This window comes from Ammodytes marinus (genome assembly GCF_949987685.1).
Source record: "Ammodytes marinus genome assembly, chromosome: 15".
NCBI lineage: Eukaryota > Metazoa > Chordata > Actinopteri > Uranoscopiformes > Ammodytidae > Ammodytes > Ammodytes marinus.
In genome coordinates, this window is record NC_137219.1 from 8207821 (window position 1) to 8230159 (window position 22339).

Consider the following 22339-nt stretch of genomic DNA (forward strand, 5'->3'; position numbering starts at 1 on the left):
TAACCAGTTTGACCTCAGGGATGGACACAGGGTTAGATCCAGGTGTGTGGACCTGTCCGGGGGTCTGGGTAGGATGAGGATAAGGATGAGGTTGAGGTTGAAGGGACATGGGGTTCTGTGGTTCTAGAATCATTGGCCCCTGCATGGCTGCTGCCCGACTGGGGGCAGAGAGAGGCCTGCCTCTAGGCTTCTCTTTCTGATTGCCGACGTGCCCCAGAGGATAAGGGTTGGCTACTGCTGGATTAGACAGCTCTTTATGACCCTTGGTAGTGGGTCCCTTATTGGGCAACTGGCCAACTACGGCCTGGTTGTGTTCCAGAAGAGGCCCCGGGCTGCGGCCCCTCTTGCTGAGATTCTGAGCCCTGATTTCTCTGACCTGCTGACTGATCTCCTGCTTTAGGCCTGGGTCTAGGGCTTCTCCCGGGTCTAGTGAAATGCGGATGTGGGGGAGGTGGGTGGAGAGGAGCTGGGCAGCGTGGGATGGGGATCGCCTCGGGGCCTGAGCCCTGAGTTGGCCCTGAGAGACGGGGGAGGAGGCCGGCTGGTTGAATGACTGGTGGTGTCTCAGTTGGGAGCGGGGCGGGTTACCCTGAACATACTGCTGCTGCTGCTGCTGCTGCTGCTGCTTGGCGACCTACAGGAGTCAGAGTCAAAGGTAGGTAAGCGGGCACAACACACAAAACACACAAAGCAGACAACACTGTGTAATGACATCAAAGCAGCAGCTGGCAATTCTCAAGTATCTCCAGATTGTAGGTCTACCCGCACTTGCACCATTCTACCGTCTCCACGGGGCCGCTGCTGCTACTAGTGACACCTGCTGAATAAGACATTAACAACACAAGAAGGCAACTGGGTGTGCACTGAATCCTGTACTGTAGGGGGGCGGGGGGGGGGGGTTGTTTTCCAAAGCAGAGCGGGGATCCATACAGATACATGCTAAGTTTAAATGTGATCAATATTTGCACATTTAGTGCACATATACGTTTCCTCATAGCTGGCTCTTTTTTCTCACCAAAGAGAAAAAGTGATTTCACATTTATTTGCGAAAAAAAAAAAAACTCATCACATGTTTATACACTGCTTACATGTTGTGACTTTACCTCTTTCGCCCAGGCCGGCTTGTCACTAGGATTTATGATATCTTTGTAGTGGTAAAGCTGTTTCTTCTCTGCTTGCTGCCTGCCCTCCTGCTGCTGCTGTTGCTGCAGAGACACCAGGTAGGCTCTCTCCTGCTGTAGCTGCCTCTGGAGCCGCTCCGCTTGACGCTGCTCCTCTACCTGCTTACGCTTGTACTCCTATGGTGGAGGGGAGGGGAGGGAGCACCGAGATGAGTGACAGGCCTGTGTTCTGATGTCATATGATTCAAGTCAAGCGTGCCGTGCAATGATCATGCAAAGCACAACTGACAAACACAAACGTTGACACATTGGTATATCGAACACGAAAAGACACTCTTCACACAATTGTTACGCTGAAGACGGACAAATGAGAAGTGACCAGAGGGCGTTGGCAAGTCTTTCGAGACGGAAGGAAGGAAGGCAGGTACGGAGAGGGAAAGAGGGATGGAGGCAGGGAGAACAGCATTTAGGGAGAGGAACGGGAAAGACTAGACCTGGGTGTTTGGCAAGGGCTTCACGATATGATACGCATCACGACAATATAATAATCGCAATATCGTACATACAGCGATATTTCACATTCAATAACAGAGCTGAAATGCACGTTTCTGTGTATGAACGTGGTATATTGTATGGTCTTATTACATTGCATGGCTATAGAATGATAATTCAGTCGACAAATTGAGTTAACAACCTGCTTGATACTTGATTTTATTTTTCAAAATATCGATTTTTGGAGAAAAAAAAATATCAAGATATATTGCAGTATACATTTTTTTTGCACAGCTCTAGGTAAACAAACATCCATGCACTAAACCTTCCAAAGGGTTTTGGTCTGGAAGTCATTGCTGTGGCTTTTAGTGTTAACATGGGTTGGATCTCAAATGTTGACATATTTCTCTTCAAATAGGATGTGACGCGGAGCAGACAAACATTACAAGACATAGTGTGGATTCCAAGAACAACTAAAGCACTAAGCTGTTGACCTGGACAAGCGAGGGGGGGGGCCCCCCGAGAGAAACCCTCTGTGGAAAAATAGTGGTGTCCTATTTACTCTTGGATGCTCTCATTTTGTGTGGGGCTAACACGATTGAGTCTGACAAAACAGTTATTCTAGACCCTCTGGGGAACCCTTTGAGATCCAGCCAACTTAATGGTACTGTACATGCATTCATTCATCTGAATGACTTCAACACACACATATTAGAGATAAGCAATTTTGTTGTTTGTTTTTTCTTCAAATCTGTTGGGAACGGGGTTGAGAGTGACTCAGACTGTGGGTTTCCTCACAGTCAGCTGCCATTCGGGTTCATGCGATGGGGGGATGGGGGGGGGGGTCACATAGCACAGATGGGGGGGTGGGGGGAGGGTGGCGATAGTATCACTACGGTTACCAGCAGTAACGCCTGTTCCTGTAGTAGCTGCTGCTGGAGAATCTCTAACTGCCTCTGTTCCTCTTCCAGCTGTCTACGGATATACTCCTGAGCAGCATGTCGACACAAAGGAGAAGGAAATAGATCGACAGAAAAATCAGCATCCAAACACAGACAAGAGATAGAAAGAGGAATAGAGTAGACAAATCTCAGGAGTAGGCTGTGTGCAGGCCCTGTTCTCCAACAATTGTAATGAGTTACCAAGGGAGCAAGGACAAACACAGAGAAAAAAAGTAGGTGCGAACATGTCTTTTCGGGAACTTTTTGAAAAGCGCAAGGAAGAGAGCAACAGGACAGACTGAAACATACACACACCAGAACAGCAGTCTGAGTTCAGTGAGAGGTCGAGGGCAGGAATAGTTAGAAGAAAGCAGAACACAAGTAGAGGGAAAGACAGAAGGGGTCTTGAGACACGTAATGGGTTCCTGTTAAAAACAAACTACTACATTTACATAGGGTAAGACTGCAACAGTGATCGTGATAACTGATGGTAAGTATTATGAATAGGAGCTGACACAAGAAAAGCATAAGAGAAGAGAGAAAGAATATGTGCAGGGAAGTAGAGCAGGGAACACTTGAGAGAAGGAAAAAGGAGCTAGGTTTTTTTTCCATTATGCAAACGAATCAATTATATTAAAAATACTTAAATTAAAGTGACGCAGAAAGTGACGCATCATCAACAGATGTGAATGGGACCGTGAGCCCACAAAAACACAACGCATCATCCGATTATAAATGTCCCAAGTTATGCGTTTTTTCGAGTCCTAAAAAAAGAACGTTGGTAAAAACACGGCCCTGAGGTAATTAAAGGAGACGTGAAAGTGAAAATCTCAGTGACTCAGGCCGACGGCAAGGAGAGACGTTGCCATAAAAGGAAACAGAAAACGAGAGAAAAGGCTACGAGGGCAAATTAGGGATTTTTGGAGTTGAATCGTCATCAAGCTACAAATAACTAACGTTCCCTGGCACCGTCTGCCTACACTTGCATGTTTTTTAAACACAGTAGTAGAGTTAAAGTGTATGGACCTGCTCTCTCTCGGCGTGCCTCCTCTCCTCCTCTCTACGGAGCTGCTCCATTTCCTCGTAGCGCCGCCTCTGTTCCCTCTCATGCTGCTTCCTCACTTCGCGCTCTCGTAGCTGCTGCTGTAGAAAAATACAAGCACAGGACCATTCAGGATAACTTTGTTTGTTTTTTTCAATATGTTTTGGGGGGATTTTATTTTATTTTTTAAGAACACATACACACAGAAAGGATAACTAATTTTTTAAACCATATTTCATACATTCCACACTGGGCCTTTGTCTGAGATTCTTCTATTAAAAGGGGGAGTCAACGATTGTATAGAACGCTTGTTGTTGAAAACCACTTTTTGTCAGAATCAGCGTATATCTCCTCACGATCTGCTACCTCTCTGTACTGTGTGTGGGCTGAAAAAAATCACCTGGTGTCAAATAAACAGCCTAAAGCTCTATAAACGGGTATACAAACAAAGAGTATGTAAACAAAGGGGGGCCCACCACAGCTAGCAAAATGCCAGTTTACAGAGCCTAGGCTGTATATTCACATTAGATTTTTTTTTTCAGCGCACCACAAAGTATGTACAGGTAGGGGATCGTGAGGAGATATTCACTGATCTTGACAAAAAGTGATTTTTCACAATAGCTGACTCCACCTTTAATACCAGAAGGATTGTAATTGCGCAAACACACACAGCAGTCAAAGAGGCACAGTCGCAACAGAGCGGAGGGGTCATGTTAGTTGAGTCGAGTCATGGCACTTAGCTGTGAGTTTGGAAGCGAAACCTGGTGGGAACCCAGCGAAAGCGAACAGATTATGGGCTAAGGATTTCCTTCTATAAGCCCGCTCTCTGGAACTAAGAGAGGGACACTGAGGGAAAGGCAGTGTGTGTGTGTGTGTGTGTGTGTGTGTGTGTGTGTGTGTGTGTGTGTGTGTGTGTTTCTGCACTGCTCTCCCTCTCTCCCATGGTGGTGAATGGTTTTGGAAATTTGCACTGCCAGAATGCAAGTTATGTTTGCAAAATATGCTTTGATACGTTTAAAGGGGAGAGCTTATTTTGGTAGTGAGAAGTATTGTAGGCAGCTGAATTAGATTAGAGTTATTTTATAATGACCACAGATACTTTTCTGCGACAAATAATGTGCCTGGCATGATCCGAATAATCCTCTCTGTTATAATCCCCAGATGTAAATGTGGTCTGCTTATGTTTAAAATGAATGTTTTTTTTTTAGTCCATACGTATAAGCTGCTGTTGATAATTGCATTCCCCAAGGTCAAAGACAGTGGTTAAAATGTGGAGTCAGCGATTCTGGAGAACGCCTTTTGACAAAATCACTTTTTGTCAAAAATCAGGGAATATCTCATCATGATCCACTACCTGTCCGTACTGAGTGTTCGCTGAAAAACAATCTGGTGTTGATACACAGCTCTGTAAACTAGTATGTAGATGAATGGGGCCCACTGTAGTTCGCATCATGTCCGTTTACAGAGACTAGGCTGTGATTTAAGATTGCATTGACAGGTGGCAGATCGTGAGGAGATATTCACTCCATTCTCAACAACCATTCTCCAGAATCACTGACTTCACCTTTAATTGGTAATGTGAAGTATTGAAGGCAGCTGAATTTAATTCGATTTTTTTTTTTATGACAACAGATGCTTTTCTGCAACACAATAATGTGCCTGAAATGATCTGAATAATCCTATTAGTTACAATCCCCCCAGATGTAAATGTTGGACTACCTCTTCCAGCCTCCTCCTCTGCTCCTTCTGCTCCTCAATGCGTTTCTGTCTCTCTGCCAGCAGTAAGCGCTTGTGCTCCTCATTCTGCTGTTGCTCCAGCTGCTGCCGCCGCTGCACCTCCGAGCGCTCCTTATTGGCTACCTGGAGACGCAGGAAGTCCCGCCTTAGAGTCGACTCTCCGGGGATGTTGATGATGGAGCTGTGAATGGACCAATGAGAAAAGAGATGTCAAATGTTTTTTTTGTTTTTATTTTGTACGCTGTGTGTTTATATGTGTACATTTGCATAGTCACTGACCTCGGTTCACCCATCTCTCTCTCTTCATCCTCCTCTTCACTGCCACTGTACTCATACTCCGTCTCATCTGATGGAGAGACAGAAGGGAGAGATGGAAACAAAATGTTTAAATGAATGAAAGAAACGATTGAAGAGAATAAAACCCCAATGTGAGTAAAGGCAATAACCTGCACAGAGCAAAAATCCTCTTCACACATTTCTTTTGTCACTCGAACTACCCCCTCGTTCATAACTAAAACTGCTCACGATTTTGGCATTCCCCATATCCTCCTCTCTGCTTGGAGGCACTTTCCTTTAGCCCCGGCTTTGAATGAGAGAATAAATTGTAATTGTACTGCGCGTAGAGGGGTGGAGAACATTAGCTCCGAGCTCTTTCAGCCAGAAAAAAGAAAGTGTAACAGTTGTCGAAGCGCGGGCAACTGTTCCCGAAATACATCCACACAGACCTGTCCTCTGAAATGTGACAAAGTGACAGCCGGAGAGAGAGAGCCACAGTCTCTACAATGACAAGACATTCCTATACATCACGGCATACGCCAGCCCTGCAGTAGTGTTGTGTCTCGAAGCGGTTAATGTGGTTTCTTACTGCCGCAGTTCCGTATGCCAATGTCAGTCCATCACTCAGACAGTGAGTGTGTGTGCTTGTGTCTTACGGTAGAGTCCAAAGAGAAGTCTGTCACTTTAATTTCCCCGCCTCGCCGAAAGCCACAGATGTGAGTGTGTGTGTGAGAATTTGCGTGTACATCTGGAAGTGTATTACATTTCAACCTTGAGAATGTGTGTGCGTGTGTGTATCTGTGTGTGTATAAGAGCACTTAAAGCCACACACTTGCTGCACTTGAAAGTTATAATCCTAGTTTATTATAGGTTGTCCTGATTGTTTTTGATACTACTTTGTGGTCTGAATTGCTCTGTGTTGAGTTGTTGCTACTGCATAGCGAAGTCAAAGAAGGTAAGGTTGGTCATCAAAAAAGGTTTAACAAAACAAGACAACTAGAGGTGCAACCGACCCTATGCTTTGTGGAAAAATACTCCCACCGTGTACCGCATTCAATCAGATGGCAGTGGCCCCATGGCACAATGGAGAAAGGCCAATTATTGACTGACTTCTTTATCAAAAAGTAGCACCTTGCAGACTTTTTGCAGTGGTACAAAAAACACATTTTCTGTAACCACAAGTACCCACAGCTGTCGGCAAATAAATCAACACTGAAAAACTCAGAACTCCAAGGATAAGCATTTTGAACTGAATAGAATTGTACTCCTCTTGGTTTTAGATTCAAATTTTAGTGTCACATAATCCAAAGAAACATTTTGAGTAATACCCACTAAGAGGAAGATATAGAGAATTATTGCCGCAATTACTCTTAAACATAGAGAGAAAGTCTCTTTTTAATGTCGACTTACTCCTACAAGCTGCCATCTATCAGGTGTAGCTGCTTTTTTTTAAAACAGTTGCTCCGCCTGCCACTGTCTGTATAAATCTGCATGCACGCTTCTCTTCCTTTAAATCCATACGTCTATGTCTACGTGTTCCCCCATCCCCCCATCCCCCCATCCTCACCTCTCTCTCCTCTCTTCTTCTTGGTGCGGTCGATGTGGTCTTTCAGCTGGTTGCGGATCTGCCTCTCGTTGGGCAGGTCTCTGATGAACGGGTGTTTGAGGAGCTGCTCCGTGCTGGGTCTCTGGCTGTGGCTCTTCACCAGACAGCTTTCTATGAACGACTGGAACTTCTTGGACCTGAAAACCACCACACACACAGATCAGGCACAGGGCCACCCATGAGGAGGCCCAGCCACTTAAAGGGCCCATCGTCTATGGAAGCTAAGAACCTAACTAAGCTAAACTTTATTTTGGAACCAAAATAATATTCACACATTTAAAAAAAAAAATACATTTTATTTAGTGTTACTCAATATCCTATTGCATCTTGAAAAACTTTTTTCCCATCCTAGCTCGTCCTAGTTAGTCACTATCGAAATGCATGTATGTGTTTATGTAGGCCTAGTAGTAAGCGCATGGCCGCATGCACACACATTGATTCAAGTACAGCATGAGTAAGGGTGGCCCATTGATTGACTGGATCTTTTCAGGGGCCCAGACATTTGTGTGTCTGGCATACACTGATTACCATGATTTTTTAAGTGTTGCACTAAATGATCTGCAAGTACGCACGACCTAACACAATAATCGACACACACACACACACACACACACACACACACAAACGCTTACCACTTCTTCGACTTGAGTCTCGGGGCGGGGTTGCGTGGGATGAGGAAGAGGGCTCTCATTGGGTGCATGTCACAGAGTGCTAAAGGATCAGAAAGCATGTACCAAACAATGGTTAATTAAGGTGGATGTTGCTGGTTGATTGTGCTAAACATTATTATCATGGCATATAGTCAAAGCCAGCCAGGAGTTAGCCGGCCACGCCTGATCAATACATGCCGTCAATACTGATAACATCCTATACGTTCTACACACACAAAGACACATACTCAGGTCTTGTCCTCTTATGTTATGCAGTTGGTTATCCATCTATCATCACACATAGGCAGTTGTGCATGTACTGCTAAATGATTTTGTCATTTAGGGTCTTTAATTTTTCAAACTTTACAGTATCAGATCTAGCTAGTGGTTAACTAGTGTCCAGATGAAAACAATAACTAAAATGAAAGACATATATGTTTTGGATTGATTTCTTTTCATTTGTCTTGTCTATGCTCAAGCTTTTCACATTTATCCTCATGAACTTTTGTGATCAATTACCCTCGCAATTTGAGGACTAGTTGCTTTTTATGGAACCCAACTCATTAATCATCATAATGACTGTCTGCCATTCCCTCTTAGGAATTAGGTCATTACTAGACAGAACACACAAAAAAAAAACATCTATTTGACAACCAATTTCATATTTGCTCCATTGCATTAACATGATGGCTAAAGATGAGTTGCAATGGCCTGGACTAAAACAAGTATCCCTATCATGAAAGCGCTATGAATTGATTTGTAACAGAGGGGCGGGATATTGACTGGGTACGTACGTGGTGCTCCTTCCGCCATCTCTATGGCTGTGATTCCCAGCGACCACAAATCACTCTGTAATGACAAAGACACTTTGTGTTAATGTTTTTCTTGTTTTTAAAACAACAGACAGAAGTCTCAAGCGGACAGGATGACGTAGAAGCACCTTGAAGTCGTACGTGGCCTCAGGGTTCTCGTCACAGGCGATAACCTCCGGTGCCATCCAATATGGCGTCCCTATAAACGTGTTCCTCCTTCCTACTGTTCTGTCCAACTGCGCCGACACACCAAAGTCCACTGCGGAGCAAATAAACAAATTCAAACACACAAACAAAATACTTTGGAGCTTTGTTTTCCACTGGTTTGCACTCCTACAAATGAATTGCAGAGCGAAGAAAGTAGCAACTTTTAGCCATAAAATGCGTCTGTTCCTGTTGTTGCATTCCTAGCCTCTGTTTTTGGCTGGAGGGGCACACTCCTTATCAGAACGGCCTTTCCATTAAAGCCCTCAGGAGGTGCTTGAGAGCCAGACCACTAATGCCATCTGGTTTATAACAATTCCACCAGGAAAAAAAGTCCGGCCCTTGTTTTGAGTGTGTGTGTGTGTGTGTGTGTGTGTGTGTGTGTGTGTGTGTGTGTGTGTGTGTGTGTGTGTGTGTGTATGTGTATGTGTGTTTGTGTTTGTGTGGATACACAGGCATACCGGTGGGCGTAACTGAATTCCATAATGGACTCTTAACAGGAATGAATTACCCCAACCTGCAATAACTTGGCCAATTTACAAACATACACACGCAAACACATTCTAATCCTGTCCCCACTGGGCTTTAGGGAGAGTGAGAGAGAGAGAGAGAGAGAGAGAGAGAGAGAGAGAGAGAGAGAGAGAGAGAGAGAGAGAGTTCCTTATTCAGCAATCTGCATCATGAACAGTGGCAGGGCTACAGAGAGACGAGTAGGCTGGTATTCAGCATAAAAGAAGAAAGAAAAGCACACACACACACGCACACACCTCTGAGCAATGTGAAATTGTATACCTCCTCCTGCCCTGCCCAAATCCTAAAGCCGTTTTGTCAATTGGGGGTTTGGGTGAGGGACTGACCTAGTTTGACCTCTGCGTTCTCCGTCAGCAGGACGTTCTGTCCCTTGATGTCTCTGTGGATGACCTTGTGCTGATGGAGGTGAGTCAGACCCTGCAGACAGAGACACACACAGTTAGGGGAGAGATGCTGTGTCAATGACCCCAAACGTGTTGATTATTATTATGAAGAAAGCTCATCTCTAAAAGGAAGTAGCCGTCACATCACCTGTGACCCGCCCTGGGAAGGAGCAGCGGACCAGAAACAAAACAATTCCCTTGTTGTACTATCATACTGTTTAGTTGTCTCATGGGTAGAGGTAGTCAAAATACACATGCTGAAGTTCGTTATCCATTATTTCTAGCATAGTTAACGTTAACGTTGTATTGTTTTGTCAGGAAAATCAACTATACTTATGTTGAAAGAAGAATAAACCTTTGAAATACAAAAATGTTACATCATTATTCTTGCGAACACTATTTAACTGTACAGATTTTCCAAGAAATTCCAAGAAAATATCAGTTCTGCATCAGATATTTTTTTTCCATTGTAAGTTTAATCTTAGTTTAGATAAGAAAAATAAATAAGGCGGGCGCTCCCTCAGTTAAGAGCAGCGTTTCAATGACAAGATGCCTTTATATTGCTGCTCTTTGTTTGAAGCCAGACGGTGGTGACGAGGTAAGTTTCAGGAGAATGAGTGAGATTTCCCAAGAAGATGTGACTCGTTTCTTCAAGTCTTTAAATAAAAACAGATATCACGGAACACAATCCGTTGATCCAAGTGACCGCTATCAGACAACAAGGGGTTCTTGTCATGTTATGCAACACTGATGGACTGATAATTCTCGAACATTTCTCCTGATCATAACATATCTGTTGTTGTAGGAATCCTGCTTAGTCAGTGTGGTTGAAGCATAATGTCCCCGATGAGGAAGTGGGTTGAGGGGAACCAAAGCGTATAACAATAGAGAATGGCGGTTAATGTGGAACAAAAAAACATGTGTACAAGTTTTATCTTGGCATTGATATGGCTGTGGTTATAAGGCTTGATTATCTGAGCCTCTCTGATTCAGAATTACAACATCGTGTCCCCTGGTTTTGAAGGGCATAAACATTAAACAGTTATTTAAAAAAAAACTTAAAGAACTGTCACATGAACTGAATTGATATCAATAAAAGCAACACTGGGAATAATCCGTAATCAGAGGCTATTTTCCCTGAGCTGCTCAGCTAAATTTAGCCATAACGTCAAGCGTTTGAGAATTGTTATTGTCCATAAATCATATCTGATCATTCTTAGGGGGTGGAGGGGGGGCTTCACTTCAAAAACAAGAACTAATCGCTTTCTCGTGAACAGCAATTATACAGTAAATCAGCACGGAGACGTTTTTTTTTTCTTCACACGGCTCCCACAGTCTAAATCATGTATTTGAGAGGAAAACATCATCAATTCTGTCTGTTCCTTCAGCATTGGTGTGCTATCATTTACTCTACTGATAGAGGACAGGTGTCGATGATTTAAACAATGACCTGATAGTGTTTTGTTTTTCTTTCATTTTTTATAGAAGCTCATAATGTGACTTGGCAGCATGGCGCCCTCCACTCACCCTGAGGATCTCTCTGCAGATGTATGCGGTCCACTCCTCTCTTATAGAGTTTCCCTTGGTGTTCTTGATCAGGTCTGTGACGGAGCCGGCTCCACAGAACTCCATCACCAGCTGCAAATGTACAAAGGATGATTAGAAACCGCTCTGCAAAAAAAAGGAAGCAAATCTGGTCTGGGATCTGTTGTAAACTAAGGCAACTTAGAGAGGTAAATCAGGTAGATAGCAAATTTATCTTTTAAAAAATATAAATAGATCCATTTAAATAACAACAGACATTTCTCTTTTTTGCCTTGAACCCTTGCCATAATATCAAAGCATGACTTGATACATATAGACCGAAAGTACATGCCAGTATTCTATTTAGGAATTGGAGTGCATGTTGGCAGATACAATGTCAACATCATTTCTTGTATACATACTTTAATGGTCGGCCTTTATGGTCGTCACTGAAAAGTAGGGCTGTCAATAAGACTATTCAAATGCCTGGGAATGTCAGTGACAGACGAGACGGACCAAAACCCCGAATGATTCATGTTAACGTCATGTAAGACAAAGAAAAGCAGACACTTCTCTCATCGTATCCATAATCCTCTCACAAGCATTAGAACAATACACAACAACATGAACAGACAGTTGTGTCACAGACTCTCTTTGCCAAACAGCGGCCACATGAACTACTTAATAAACTGACTGGCCGACGGGGTCACGAGCTCACATGCATGAGCCAAGTCCATCTCTTGACCCAAACACAATGTGGCCATTCTATCCCTCCCTCCCTCTCTCTCTCTCTCTCTCTCTCGCCACCCCTTCATCCCCTCCTCTACCGATCCATCCATCCATCCCAGAGTTACAGACGAGGAAATATGCTGGGCAAAAGTTCAGCTGGCCGGTTCTGGCTATGCTTCAAGCAGCCCTTATCATCACTCTAGATTACAGGCCATAGGGATAGCCAAAGCCAAGCCCCTTCTGATGGGGGCCGCGCACTTGTACTCGGATACGTAAAAAGACAAAAGAAACACACTCGTATATGTATAAACATGTGGAGAGACACGTCATGCATGCACACATACAGCCCGTGCTCATGTTGCACATTGCACATTTACACACATCGCCACCCACACACACATACGCACACACACACACACACACACACACACACACACACACACACACACACACACACACACACACACAGGGAAAACAGGCAGCTGTTTGTTGAGTCAGGGGAAATTATGCGGGCAGTGGATGGGGCTGCTGCTGTGTATATATGCATATGTTGGTGTGTGTGTGTGTGTGTGTGTGTGTGTGTGTGTGTGTGTGTGTGTGTCCGCCCATTGTTGCATGATGAATGCTGCAGGATCACAGAAGAGAGAGCTCCCTTAGATCGCGTTAACACATGATTTATTGCAGCCGCCAGCCAGCCGGCGTCACACTCGGTCGTTTCCGTTAGATCGTTCACGCACACACTATAAGTACATACTGTATAGATATATTTATATACATATTCCAATATATGCAAAGTCTGCGGTTGCTCCTTGCATGAACAAGTTTCACATTTACTTCTTTCACATGAATGTTAACAGTGAAAAATGGAAAGTCCCTTCTCTTTGCTGAAGCTATGTTCTCTTCGTATTACACTCCATTTCACAAACACACACACACACACGAAGAAATAGAGAGTATAAATAAAAAAGTATACACAAACACACTCAAATGAGGTCTTACCCATAGCTGGTCGTCTATGCCAGGGGGGTTCTTCTTGACGAAGGCTCCGTAGTAGGTGGCGATGTTCCGGTGGTGACTGTACTTTTTCAGCATGTTAATTTCTGCCTTAATCTCCTCTTCCTCATCCTGATACACACACACACACACACACACACACACACACACACACACACACACACACACACACACACACGCACACACAGAGGAGAGAAATCCACAGGTATTAAACCATCGCCTCCACTTGTGACCCCTCAAACATCTTAATGGGACGGTGATAGAGCAAAAGGAATTAAAACGTTGATGGACTTGTATTTTGGAATCCATTTTGAAAAGTGTTGTTGTTGCAGAGCCCCACAGCTGGGCTCAGAACGCTCCACACAATAACAGCATTACTTTTTAATGACTTTCCTCTTAGGGGGTTAATGCCACCAGAGCCAAAAGCAATTGTTTGAAACAAGTTGTTTTTAGGGGTTTGGTTACTTAAATCTGTAATTAATTTTTTCAGCGCAATATTAGAAAATGATGCCTAGATGATTACTTCATGTAAATGTTCGTCATCCATGAAAACAAAAACACTGTTCCGTAAACTGATTTTCTACATAAGCGGCTCATTTGGTCTGCAGTTTTGTGTTTGCCCTTCATATCATTTTCAGTCGTTAATCAATACAGTCATTATTTTTGAATTGTACTGTATTCAAGCGGACTCATTCACTCACAGTGTATTTCATAGATCATGAAGTGCATAGTTCTGTTTCGATGGTAATCTGCGTTATTTCATCCTGATACACCTACATACATTTGTTCCTTTTACTAATTGGTTCATTCATGCCCACTGTCATTCATTGATCCATCACTTCCTCTGTTGCTTCACTCCTGCACTCCTCCTCCACTGTTTTAGCTGGCTGACGAGTGCTGACAGAGAGGCGTGTAATGTGATATAATGTCTAAATATAGCTGAGATTCCCTCCTGCTTTACAGACGCGCCTGAGACCACACACTGCTGTCCTAATACCTCCAGCTAATATTATCATGGTAATAGGCCTGTCCTGATTTCCTTTCTGACACGTCACATGCACACGTGCACTGGTACACAGTCACACACACACACATATACACACGCTCACGTGCATGTTGGCACTGACTCATCGCTCATAATTAGATAAAGTCGGCGCTGGTATAATCACTTGAGATGATTTGCTGTGCGTGGGTAAGTGCATGTGTGAGTGTGGGTGTGAGTGTGTGTGTGTGTGTGTGTGTGTGTGTGTGTGTGTGTGTGTGTGTGTGTGTGTGTGTGTGTGTGTGTGTGTGTGTGAGTGTGAGTGTGAGTGTGAGTGTGAGTGTGAGTGTGAGTGTGAGTGTGAGTGTGAGTGTGAGTGTGAGTGTGAGTGTGAGTGTGAGTGTGTGAGTGTGTGTGTGTGTGTGTGTGTGTGTGTGTGTGTGTGTGTGTGTGTGTGTGTGTGTGTCTTACCCCAGTGACATCCATGACCTTGATGGCTGCCAGCTGCCCCGTCTTAACATGGCGACCCTGGTGAGAGGAAGAAGAGGAGAGAGAGAGAACATGTCAGTTTGCAGCTGAATATTCAACTTTTATGGTTGTTGAGTGATGTTTGTTATCAGAAACATATGTATATATATGATCAGTTGAGAAGCTACAAGATGATCTTTTTCTTTTTTCTTTATCCTAAGTCAAACCTTTCAATCATGTGATTAAACGTATGTAGGCCAACAATTCAAGATTGAGGCCTTCTTAGTAGCAGAGAGCAACAGAAAAAGGTATGGTGTCTCTGTCCATCAAATCAAGCCAGCAGTTGTGTTATGATGCCTGGTCAACATAATACCCCAGTGCTCAATATGTCACTGGGATTTGGCTTGTTGTTGCAGCATTAGTCCAAAACTAAAAAATATGTAGTCAAAAACTGCAGTCAAAACACATTTGACAATAGTGTCTAAGATATAGAGGATGGAGAAATGAACACCCAAACAGATTTGACTGTGTTGTTGGCTATGGAGGGCAGGGAGACACCTAGGGGGAGCCAGGAGGCGAGGAACCGGGAGATTGGAGGCCGAGGGGCCAATGGGAAAAAACCCAAGTGGTTTAGTTTCGTAAACCGGAGCATCTGCTGCTGTGACTAGCTAATGAAGCTAACATGGCCCGAGACGCTATAAGACCATTGACGGCTATTGCTCGCTTCCACCTGTCTGGGCTCAACTGATTAGCTTGGTACAGTCTGAGCACAACAGCTAAGTAGCATTGGAAACAAACAAACACATTACACACGAAGCCAAGAACACACACTCACATGCACACGCACACACACACACACACACACACACACACACACACACACGCACACACACGCACACACACACACTCACTCAAAACAAGGGCCGGACTGTTTTTCCTGGTGGAATTGTTATAAACCAGATGGCATTAGTGGTCTGGCTCTCAAGCACCTCCTGAGGGCTTTAATGGAAAGGCCGTTCTGATAAGGAGTGTGCCCCTCCAGCCAAAAACAGAGGCTAGGAATGCATCAACAGGAACAGACGCATTTTATGGCTAAAAGTTGCTACTTTCTTCGCTTTGCAATTCATTTGTAGGAGTGATTTTTACAGTAACAGTAAATACAGTCTCTGTAGCATTCCACCGGTCATTAGTCATTCCCTCAGCTTCCTGTTCTATTTTTATGCCGTTTTGAAGAATCAATGGAATACTCACACAGGCTCTCCCAAACCCACTCCACTTTGATGAAGAGCTAGTGAGTGCAGGGTATTCAACATATGCAGTTATTAAGTGCAAAATAATGTAGGCAGCTCAATGGCTCACTTGCTCTTTCACGCTTGTTTTACAAAGTAGCATAATTGATCAGTGTTCAAGGTAATGATATATGATTAAATCACTATCAGGGCCAATAAGTAATGTTTCCACGCATAGTGGAGTCCATGGTGTTTAAACTGGGGGGGGGGGGGGGGGGTCAAATTTTACGGTGGACCTTTTTATTTATGAAGGAAGAAATGCAATGGAAGCCAAATAGACCTCTTAAAAATTGACCAGTGCTTGAAAAAAAAACTGTTTTTACCTGCAGTGTCTCGCCCTTAAATTAACGACTGATTTTATGGATTCAAGAAGAAAAAAATGTTATTGGTACATTCACTCACTATAGCTTGTTAACACACTGCTTCTTCTGTGTATTACATTCCCCACTATTTGTTTTAAGTTTAAAGGAGATTAATTTTAATCTCTCTCTCTCTCTGCACATAGATTTTCTGGGTTCCCACAATATGCTAACATCAGCGCCGAGGGCCCTGAAGGAGGAGAGTTTAAAGCAACGACTTCAATTTCTCATTAAACAGCTCCGGTTGAATAAAATAAAAAATACTTCCAAGCCTGCTGATTGAAAGTGAGGGGTTTTTATAATATGATAACTTATTGTGTGACACAATCCAGCCCGGCACAATGCAATCCGAGCACCTCTGGACAATTGAACACACACGCACAGATACACAGACACACACACACACACACACGCACACAATCCAGATTCTGTGAGAGTAAAAAGAGCTGGAAAAGATTGAACAGGGATTTCTCATTAGGATCAGACTGCCCCAATTCCACCAGCACAAGGACTTGCTTTGTTCGACACCAACAAAGGCATTACAGCCACTTACAAACCAGAAACTTACACACACACACACACACACACACACACACACACACACACACACAGATAAAATACGAAAAATATCTCCCTATTTCACTCACACAGACAGAAGAGCTCTTGCACCAAACACCCACACATGTGCACACAGAGATGTGAAGAGGGAGGGAGAGGGAGAGAGAGAGAGAGAGTGATTGAGGGAGAGTGTTCTCGCAGAGCAAAAAGGGGAGAGCGAATGTGTCAAAGAGATATTGGACATGGATATCATCAGAGCTGGATAAAGATTCATTACTCCCAGGCACCTGACAACCTCCCTCCCTCCCTCCCTCCATCTCTTTATCCATCCTAGAGCAGTACTACTGTCACCCGGCCTTATTAAATGAACAAGTGTGAAAGGTGCCACGGAAAGGAATTAGCGCTGCTGTCTGTCTGTTCATCTCCATCTCTCAGACTCCTCTCTTTCTTTCTTTCTTTGTCCTCTATATCCCTGCTCATTTATTCAGCTATATTCTAAGACAGGAGTAGACGGTGGTGGGGTTGATATAGGCCTACAGTATATATTGATATACGGATGCCAACTAAAACAGTATTTCTCAACAGGATAACGTGGGGCAATCAAAACAAGTCAGGATGAAAGATGATGAAACCATTAGTGCTGAAAAACCATCCGTCCGCTTCATCATCTCAACGGTCATTTATCAGGCCAAGAACGCCAAATATTTGCTGAGGATGGCAGCTCGGATTTTGTTGCTCCGTTTCATATCATTTCAAATTGAATTCATTTGGGTTAGAGGGCTGGGCTGTTGGTTCTGTCTGTGTGTGACAAGAAGTTTGAAGTTTGATGTTATCTCCAGCTTGTAAGGGAAAGGGAACTTGTGAGAAATTTATTTTAATGGAAAATACATTCCCCGCAGTGTTGAAAACTTTTATTTTCTCATCTTTCTCCCCATCCGTCCATCCATCCATCCATCCCATTCCAAATGGAGCTTTTGAACCATGCACTTTGGCCTCTGTTCATCCCTTGTTGACTGCTGCCTTTGCCTCTCTCTGACCTAGATCTACTCTCTCTCTCTCTCTCTCTCTCTCTCTCATCCCTCCATCATCATCTGACCCTCTTAATTGTTGCACAATCTCCTCTTTATACGCCCTCTCATTAGTTCCCCCTTCTTGCCCCTAGATGTCTCGCCTACATTGTCCCCGTCCCTTGTATTGTTTCTGTCCGTGGTTTCATCTCCAATGCCTCACAGCTTGTGTAAAGCGGCCCTGTGCACTAAACATGACCGAGCTGAGCGCTAATGCCAACCGAACAGCGTTTCAGCTCGGAGCTCGACAAGCAAAGATGACACTAGCCCAGGAACTCCCCTACACACCCCCCCCCCCTTCCCTCCTTTTCACTTTGCCTCTGCTAATGCGTCTAGCGCCTTCTGCTAAAACCACAGGCACTGACATTGGCCTGAGTGTGTCGCCGCAAAACAAAACAAAACACACATGTACTGAAGACTATAGCACACACACAAATCCCATCTATTACTGTCATCATAGTAAGCTCGCTGTGCTTTGAAGGTGCACTATGTAACTTTCGGTGTGTCAGAGAAGTGAACATTCTCAACAGTGCGGTTTACAACCATATAGTGTAATGTTTGTTTCTAGGTTCCTCAACATGATTTTGTTTTGATTATAATTGATGGTAGAATAATTTTATACTAAGAATCACATGTAGAGTACATTTGTTTTGTAAACCTAAAGCAGGCTCTGCAAGTATCACAAACAAGTCCCCCTCTGCATAGTGTATAGTGCATCTTTAACATCAATTATAAACAGTGGCAAATTCAAATGAGGTCTAGGAAATCATCTTCACTTGTCCAATCCACCATTTTACCTTTTTTAATCCTTTAAAAAGGGTATTTTGACCAAATATGATAGCAAAACATCGGTCACACACACAAACTCACACACACACACCTCCACAAGGAGCTGTGTGCTGCTGCCAAGCCAGGTGTGTTGGAGCGATAACGGCCAAAAATTGACTAAGGTTGTTCCGCTCGGATGGCCGCGCTGTGATGGAGACAGCAAACTGATACCAAAGCTGATCTCCAATCAGCCTTCAGGCGGCCGCATCATGGCCAAGTCATTACTTCTGCGTCTTCCCCACAGGTCACTGTTACCTAAACTATTGTATGGGTGTGGAATTCATAATGGAGTGAAGGGCTTGTTTTTCTGAGGGTACCATGCAACAATATATCTGCTGTATACTTGTCATTTGAAACGGACAGTGGCATGTGTAGTGGTAATCGTTTTATTATCTAACAAAAACCTGTGTGGCTTAAAATGTAAATCCTTCGACTCTCTTTTTTCAAGTATTAAGTGTTATAAAATGCTCCTAAAAAGTTCCCAGAGCTAAAGTTGACCCATATAAAGTTCTTAGCTATTCAATTTGTCCATAATCACCAATCATAATTGATTCATCATTTCACTTCTAATACTTTTAAGTTTTTCTGTGTAGCATTTCATTCTAACGTATTTTAAATTATTTATTGTAAGTGCACTAAAAATATACAAACTAATCTCTTCAATCAAGAGCCTTTTCCAAAATGTCTCATAATTGGAGTTGTTGTCTATTGAAGGGTAATCCATGTTTAATTAGGATCCCAATTCATCATGTTGTCTGTAATAAGCTCATTCAGTAATGAAGTGTATAGATGCAAAACACATTTTAGGTCCAATATAACGCTGCTATCTCTTGTCTTATCACATGTGTCCCCTTCCATGTGGGCCTCTAGGGAGGCGTCAGGCTGACACAGAGTACACCTCTCCCAGTAATTATCGTCAGCACATAATTACGATTAATTGCCACTGTCAAGTGAAAGCAAATTGCCAGCCAGTGCAGTGCTTGATATAGGCAAAGTACAGGATGTGCTATGTGTGGGTTTTAGGATGAAGAGGGAAAGGGTCTACTTTACGATTGTTCTGCTGCTTTATGGAGCTGAAAGGTGAAGGGAACGATCACATACACACACACACACACACACACACACACACACACACACACACACACACACACACACACGATGAGAAGCTGGCAGGCTGCAGAGAGAAGCATCTCTCTCTTATCATTCTCAGCTTGCAGCCTCGGTAAAGGCGAGACCAACCCGCTAACCACTTCTTTAATGCATCCTGCCGGTGGAGATCATGATACCCAAAGCTTCTGTGTGTGTGTGTGTGTGTGTGTGTGTGTGTGTGTGTGTGTGTGTGTGTGTGTGTGTGTGTGTGTGTGTGAAATAAATGCTTGTACAGCGCATGTGTATATTGTTTGTTTGTGTGCACGCCCGTGCCCTTGCCAAGTCAATTACACAGACCCACCCCCCCACCCCAACCATCGGACACATTTACTATGCAGGACACTTCCTGTTGTAGCCTAGCAACAGTCTTGGATGGCCAGAGTGCAGTGGGCACGACACTTCAACATGCACACAAACACAAATGTACATACTCATGCACACACCAACACACACACGCAGAGGCGCACACACACACACACACACACACACACACACACACACAGAGGGCGAAGACGGAGGAAATAAGAGACTATTGTCCTGATAGGGAGGAGGGAGAGTTGTTATTTGGAAGAAGTGGTGGAGGGAAGTGGGGGGAGAAGTGATTGGGAAACGAGGGAGGGGAGGGGAGGGGAAGAGGAGGAGTGAGAGAGCTGAATTTCACAGTGCATCTGTCCTCGGTGTGTCGCTCACAGTGTAGCCAGCCTGCAAGGTCAGAAGAAAAAGCGTCCAAATCTTGACTTTAAATAATGAGTTAATGAGCTCTCTGTTCTAAAAATCGATCTTCTTTCGATTGTTAGCCTAATCTTTAAATTAACCCAAGTTAGTTTTATAGCTTTAGTTGGCACCTGCTTCGGTGGCGCTGCAGCATGTTTTAGCCCATTAACCCCAATAGTCATTACCGGGGTCTGGACCATTTTCAAAAGCCTACAATATTAGGATTGATTTTCCTTCTTTCTAGGGAGCCATTGGTTTTTTATTCATTTGACGTTAAGCTTACTTAAGACTTTCATTATGGCAGATCATTCAAGTTTTATGTTTGCTTTTTTATGTCATTGTGGTGATGCAATTGTGAGTCGGACCATTTAAGAAATCTACAGGGTTTCCGACACTGTTTGAAAAGGAGGTGGGCCACCCTGCTCTACTTGTTGGTGAGCACAACGAGATTTGAATATGAGCAACAACCAAATTCAACCACCTTCAACCACTATTAAGGGAAAACATATTATTTGATTTGTAGGTAATGGACTTTAACCATGGAGTGGGTCTTTAACTTTACATCTGATATTTTGGCTGATAGTGACCATATAGAAGTGCAAAAAGTTAAAAAAAATTGAATGTGTCTGAATCTTAATTTTTTTAAACAGTTGTTTAAGAAGATTTGTAATGTTTTGCGATCATGCCTTTAGCCTTTGTATGTCCCCCTCTTGCAACGGATACAAGAAAACAAAAACAAAGACTCTGTACAGACTAAGTTTATGAACACACACACACATGCACGCGCACACACACACACACACACACACACACACATACATACATACACATACACACACACACATACACACACACACTTACTAGGAACAGATTGCCAGATCGTGTTGCCAACTCTTTGTAAAAAGGAAATGGGTCACACCATAATCCTAATCTGTGCCCGCATGGTAATCCACGCACACACACACACACACACACACACCCACACTCACATACACACATCAGGCAAGAAGAATGATCTGAATGGCTTCCAAGCTTGCTATCCTGGCACGGGCCCTGTCGGCATGGTAACAGTATCACATGGGAGAAGTGGGCTATGGGATTTTCCCCTGGGCTTTTCACCCTATACATTTTTTTCTTTCTGTCTGTCTCTCACTGACATAAACTAGGTCCTATTTCCCAGTGCTGTCAAACCTATTCACCAAACTGAAGTTCAGTTGTGTAAGGGGTTGAAGGATTTCAGACAAGCGGCGTTTCAGTCCTTACACTCCTATCAACACCCGCTGGTTGGAGTCTGTGTAACGCTTTACAATAGCCACTGTTGGAGCTGGCCTGGGATGCAGAATTAAAGCTACTTTTACGGCCTAACAAACGACACAAACACAGCTCTGCTCCAAGAAGCCCCAGAGAAATAAGGGGCCAATACTCTCCAGACACACCTCATTGCAGTTCCAACACCTGCAATCATTCTGCATTCACACAAGCTCACACACACACTCACTAACACACACACACACACCAAAGTGCCCACGCACACACACATACACGCACACACACAGAGGCTCTCGCCCTCGCTGTTGTGGAATCAGTGAGGCAGTAAATAAAAGTGACAAAGGCCTCCATTCCAATCTACTACTGCACTGCCCAGGAAATATAGAAGCGCCCCGAGGCTCGTCTCGCACTCACACATGAGAAAGAAAGGAATGAAGACAGGGAGAGAGAGAGAGAGAGAGAGAGCGAGAGGAGGGAGACAGATTGAGACAGGAAGAGATTTAAAAAAGGAGAGGAGGACTAGAAAGAAAGAAAGAAAGAAAGAAAGAAAGAAAGAAAGAAAGAAAGAAAGAAAGAAAGAAAGAAAGAAAGAAA

General features: G+C 43.7%; 1 protein-coding gene across 1 annotated transcript in view; it reads right to left on the bottom strand.

The window, feature by feature from the left end:
• Nucleotides 1–22339, bottom strand: part of tnika (TRAF2 and NCK interacting kinase a) — a 69912-nt gene that overhangs the window by 24303 nt on the left and 23270 nt on the right. The window contains 13 exon segments of the mRNA XM_080042335.1: nt 5–634; nt 1104–1298; nt 3581–3697; nt 5316–5514; nt 5613–5679; nt 7177–7352; nt 7848–7926; nt 8660–8714; nt 8806–8936; nt 9739–9829; nt 11323–11433; nt 13048–13173; nt 14516–14572. Of these exon segments, the coding sequence (XP_079898461.1) occupies nt 5–634; nt 1104–1298; nt 3581–3697; nt 5316–5514; nt 5613–5679; nt 7177–7352; nt 7848–7926; nt 8660–8714; nt 8806–8936; nt 9739–9829; nt 11323–11433; nt 13048–13173; nt 14516–14572 (2034 nt within the window).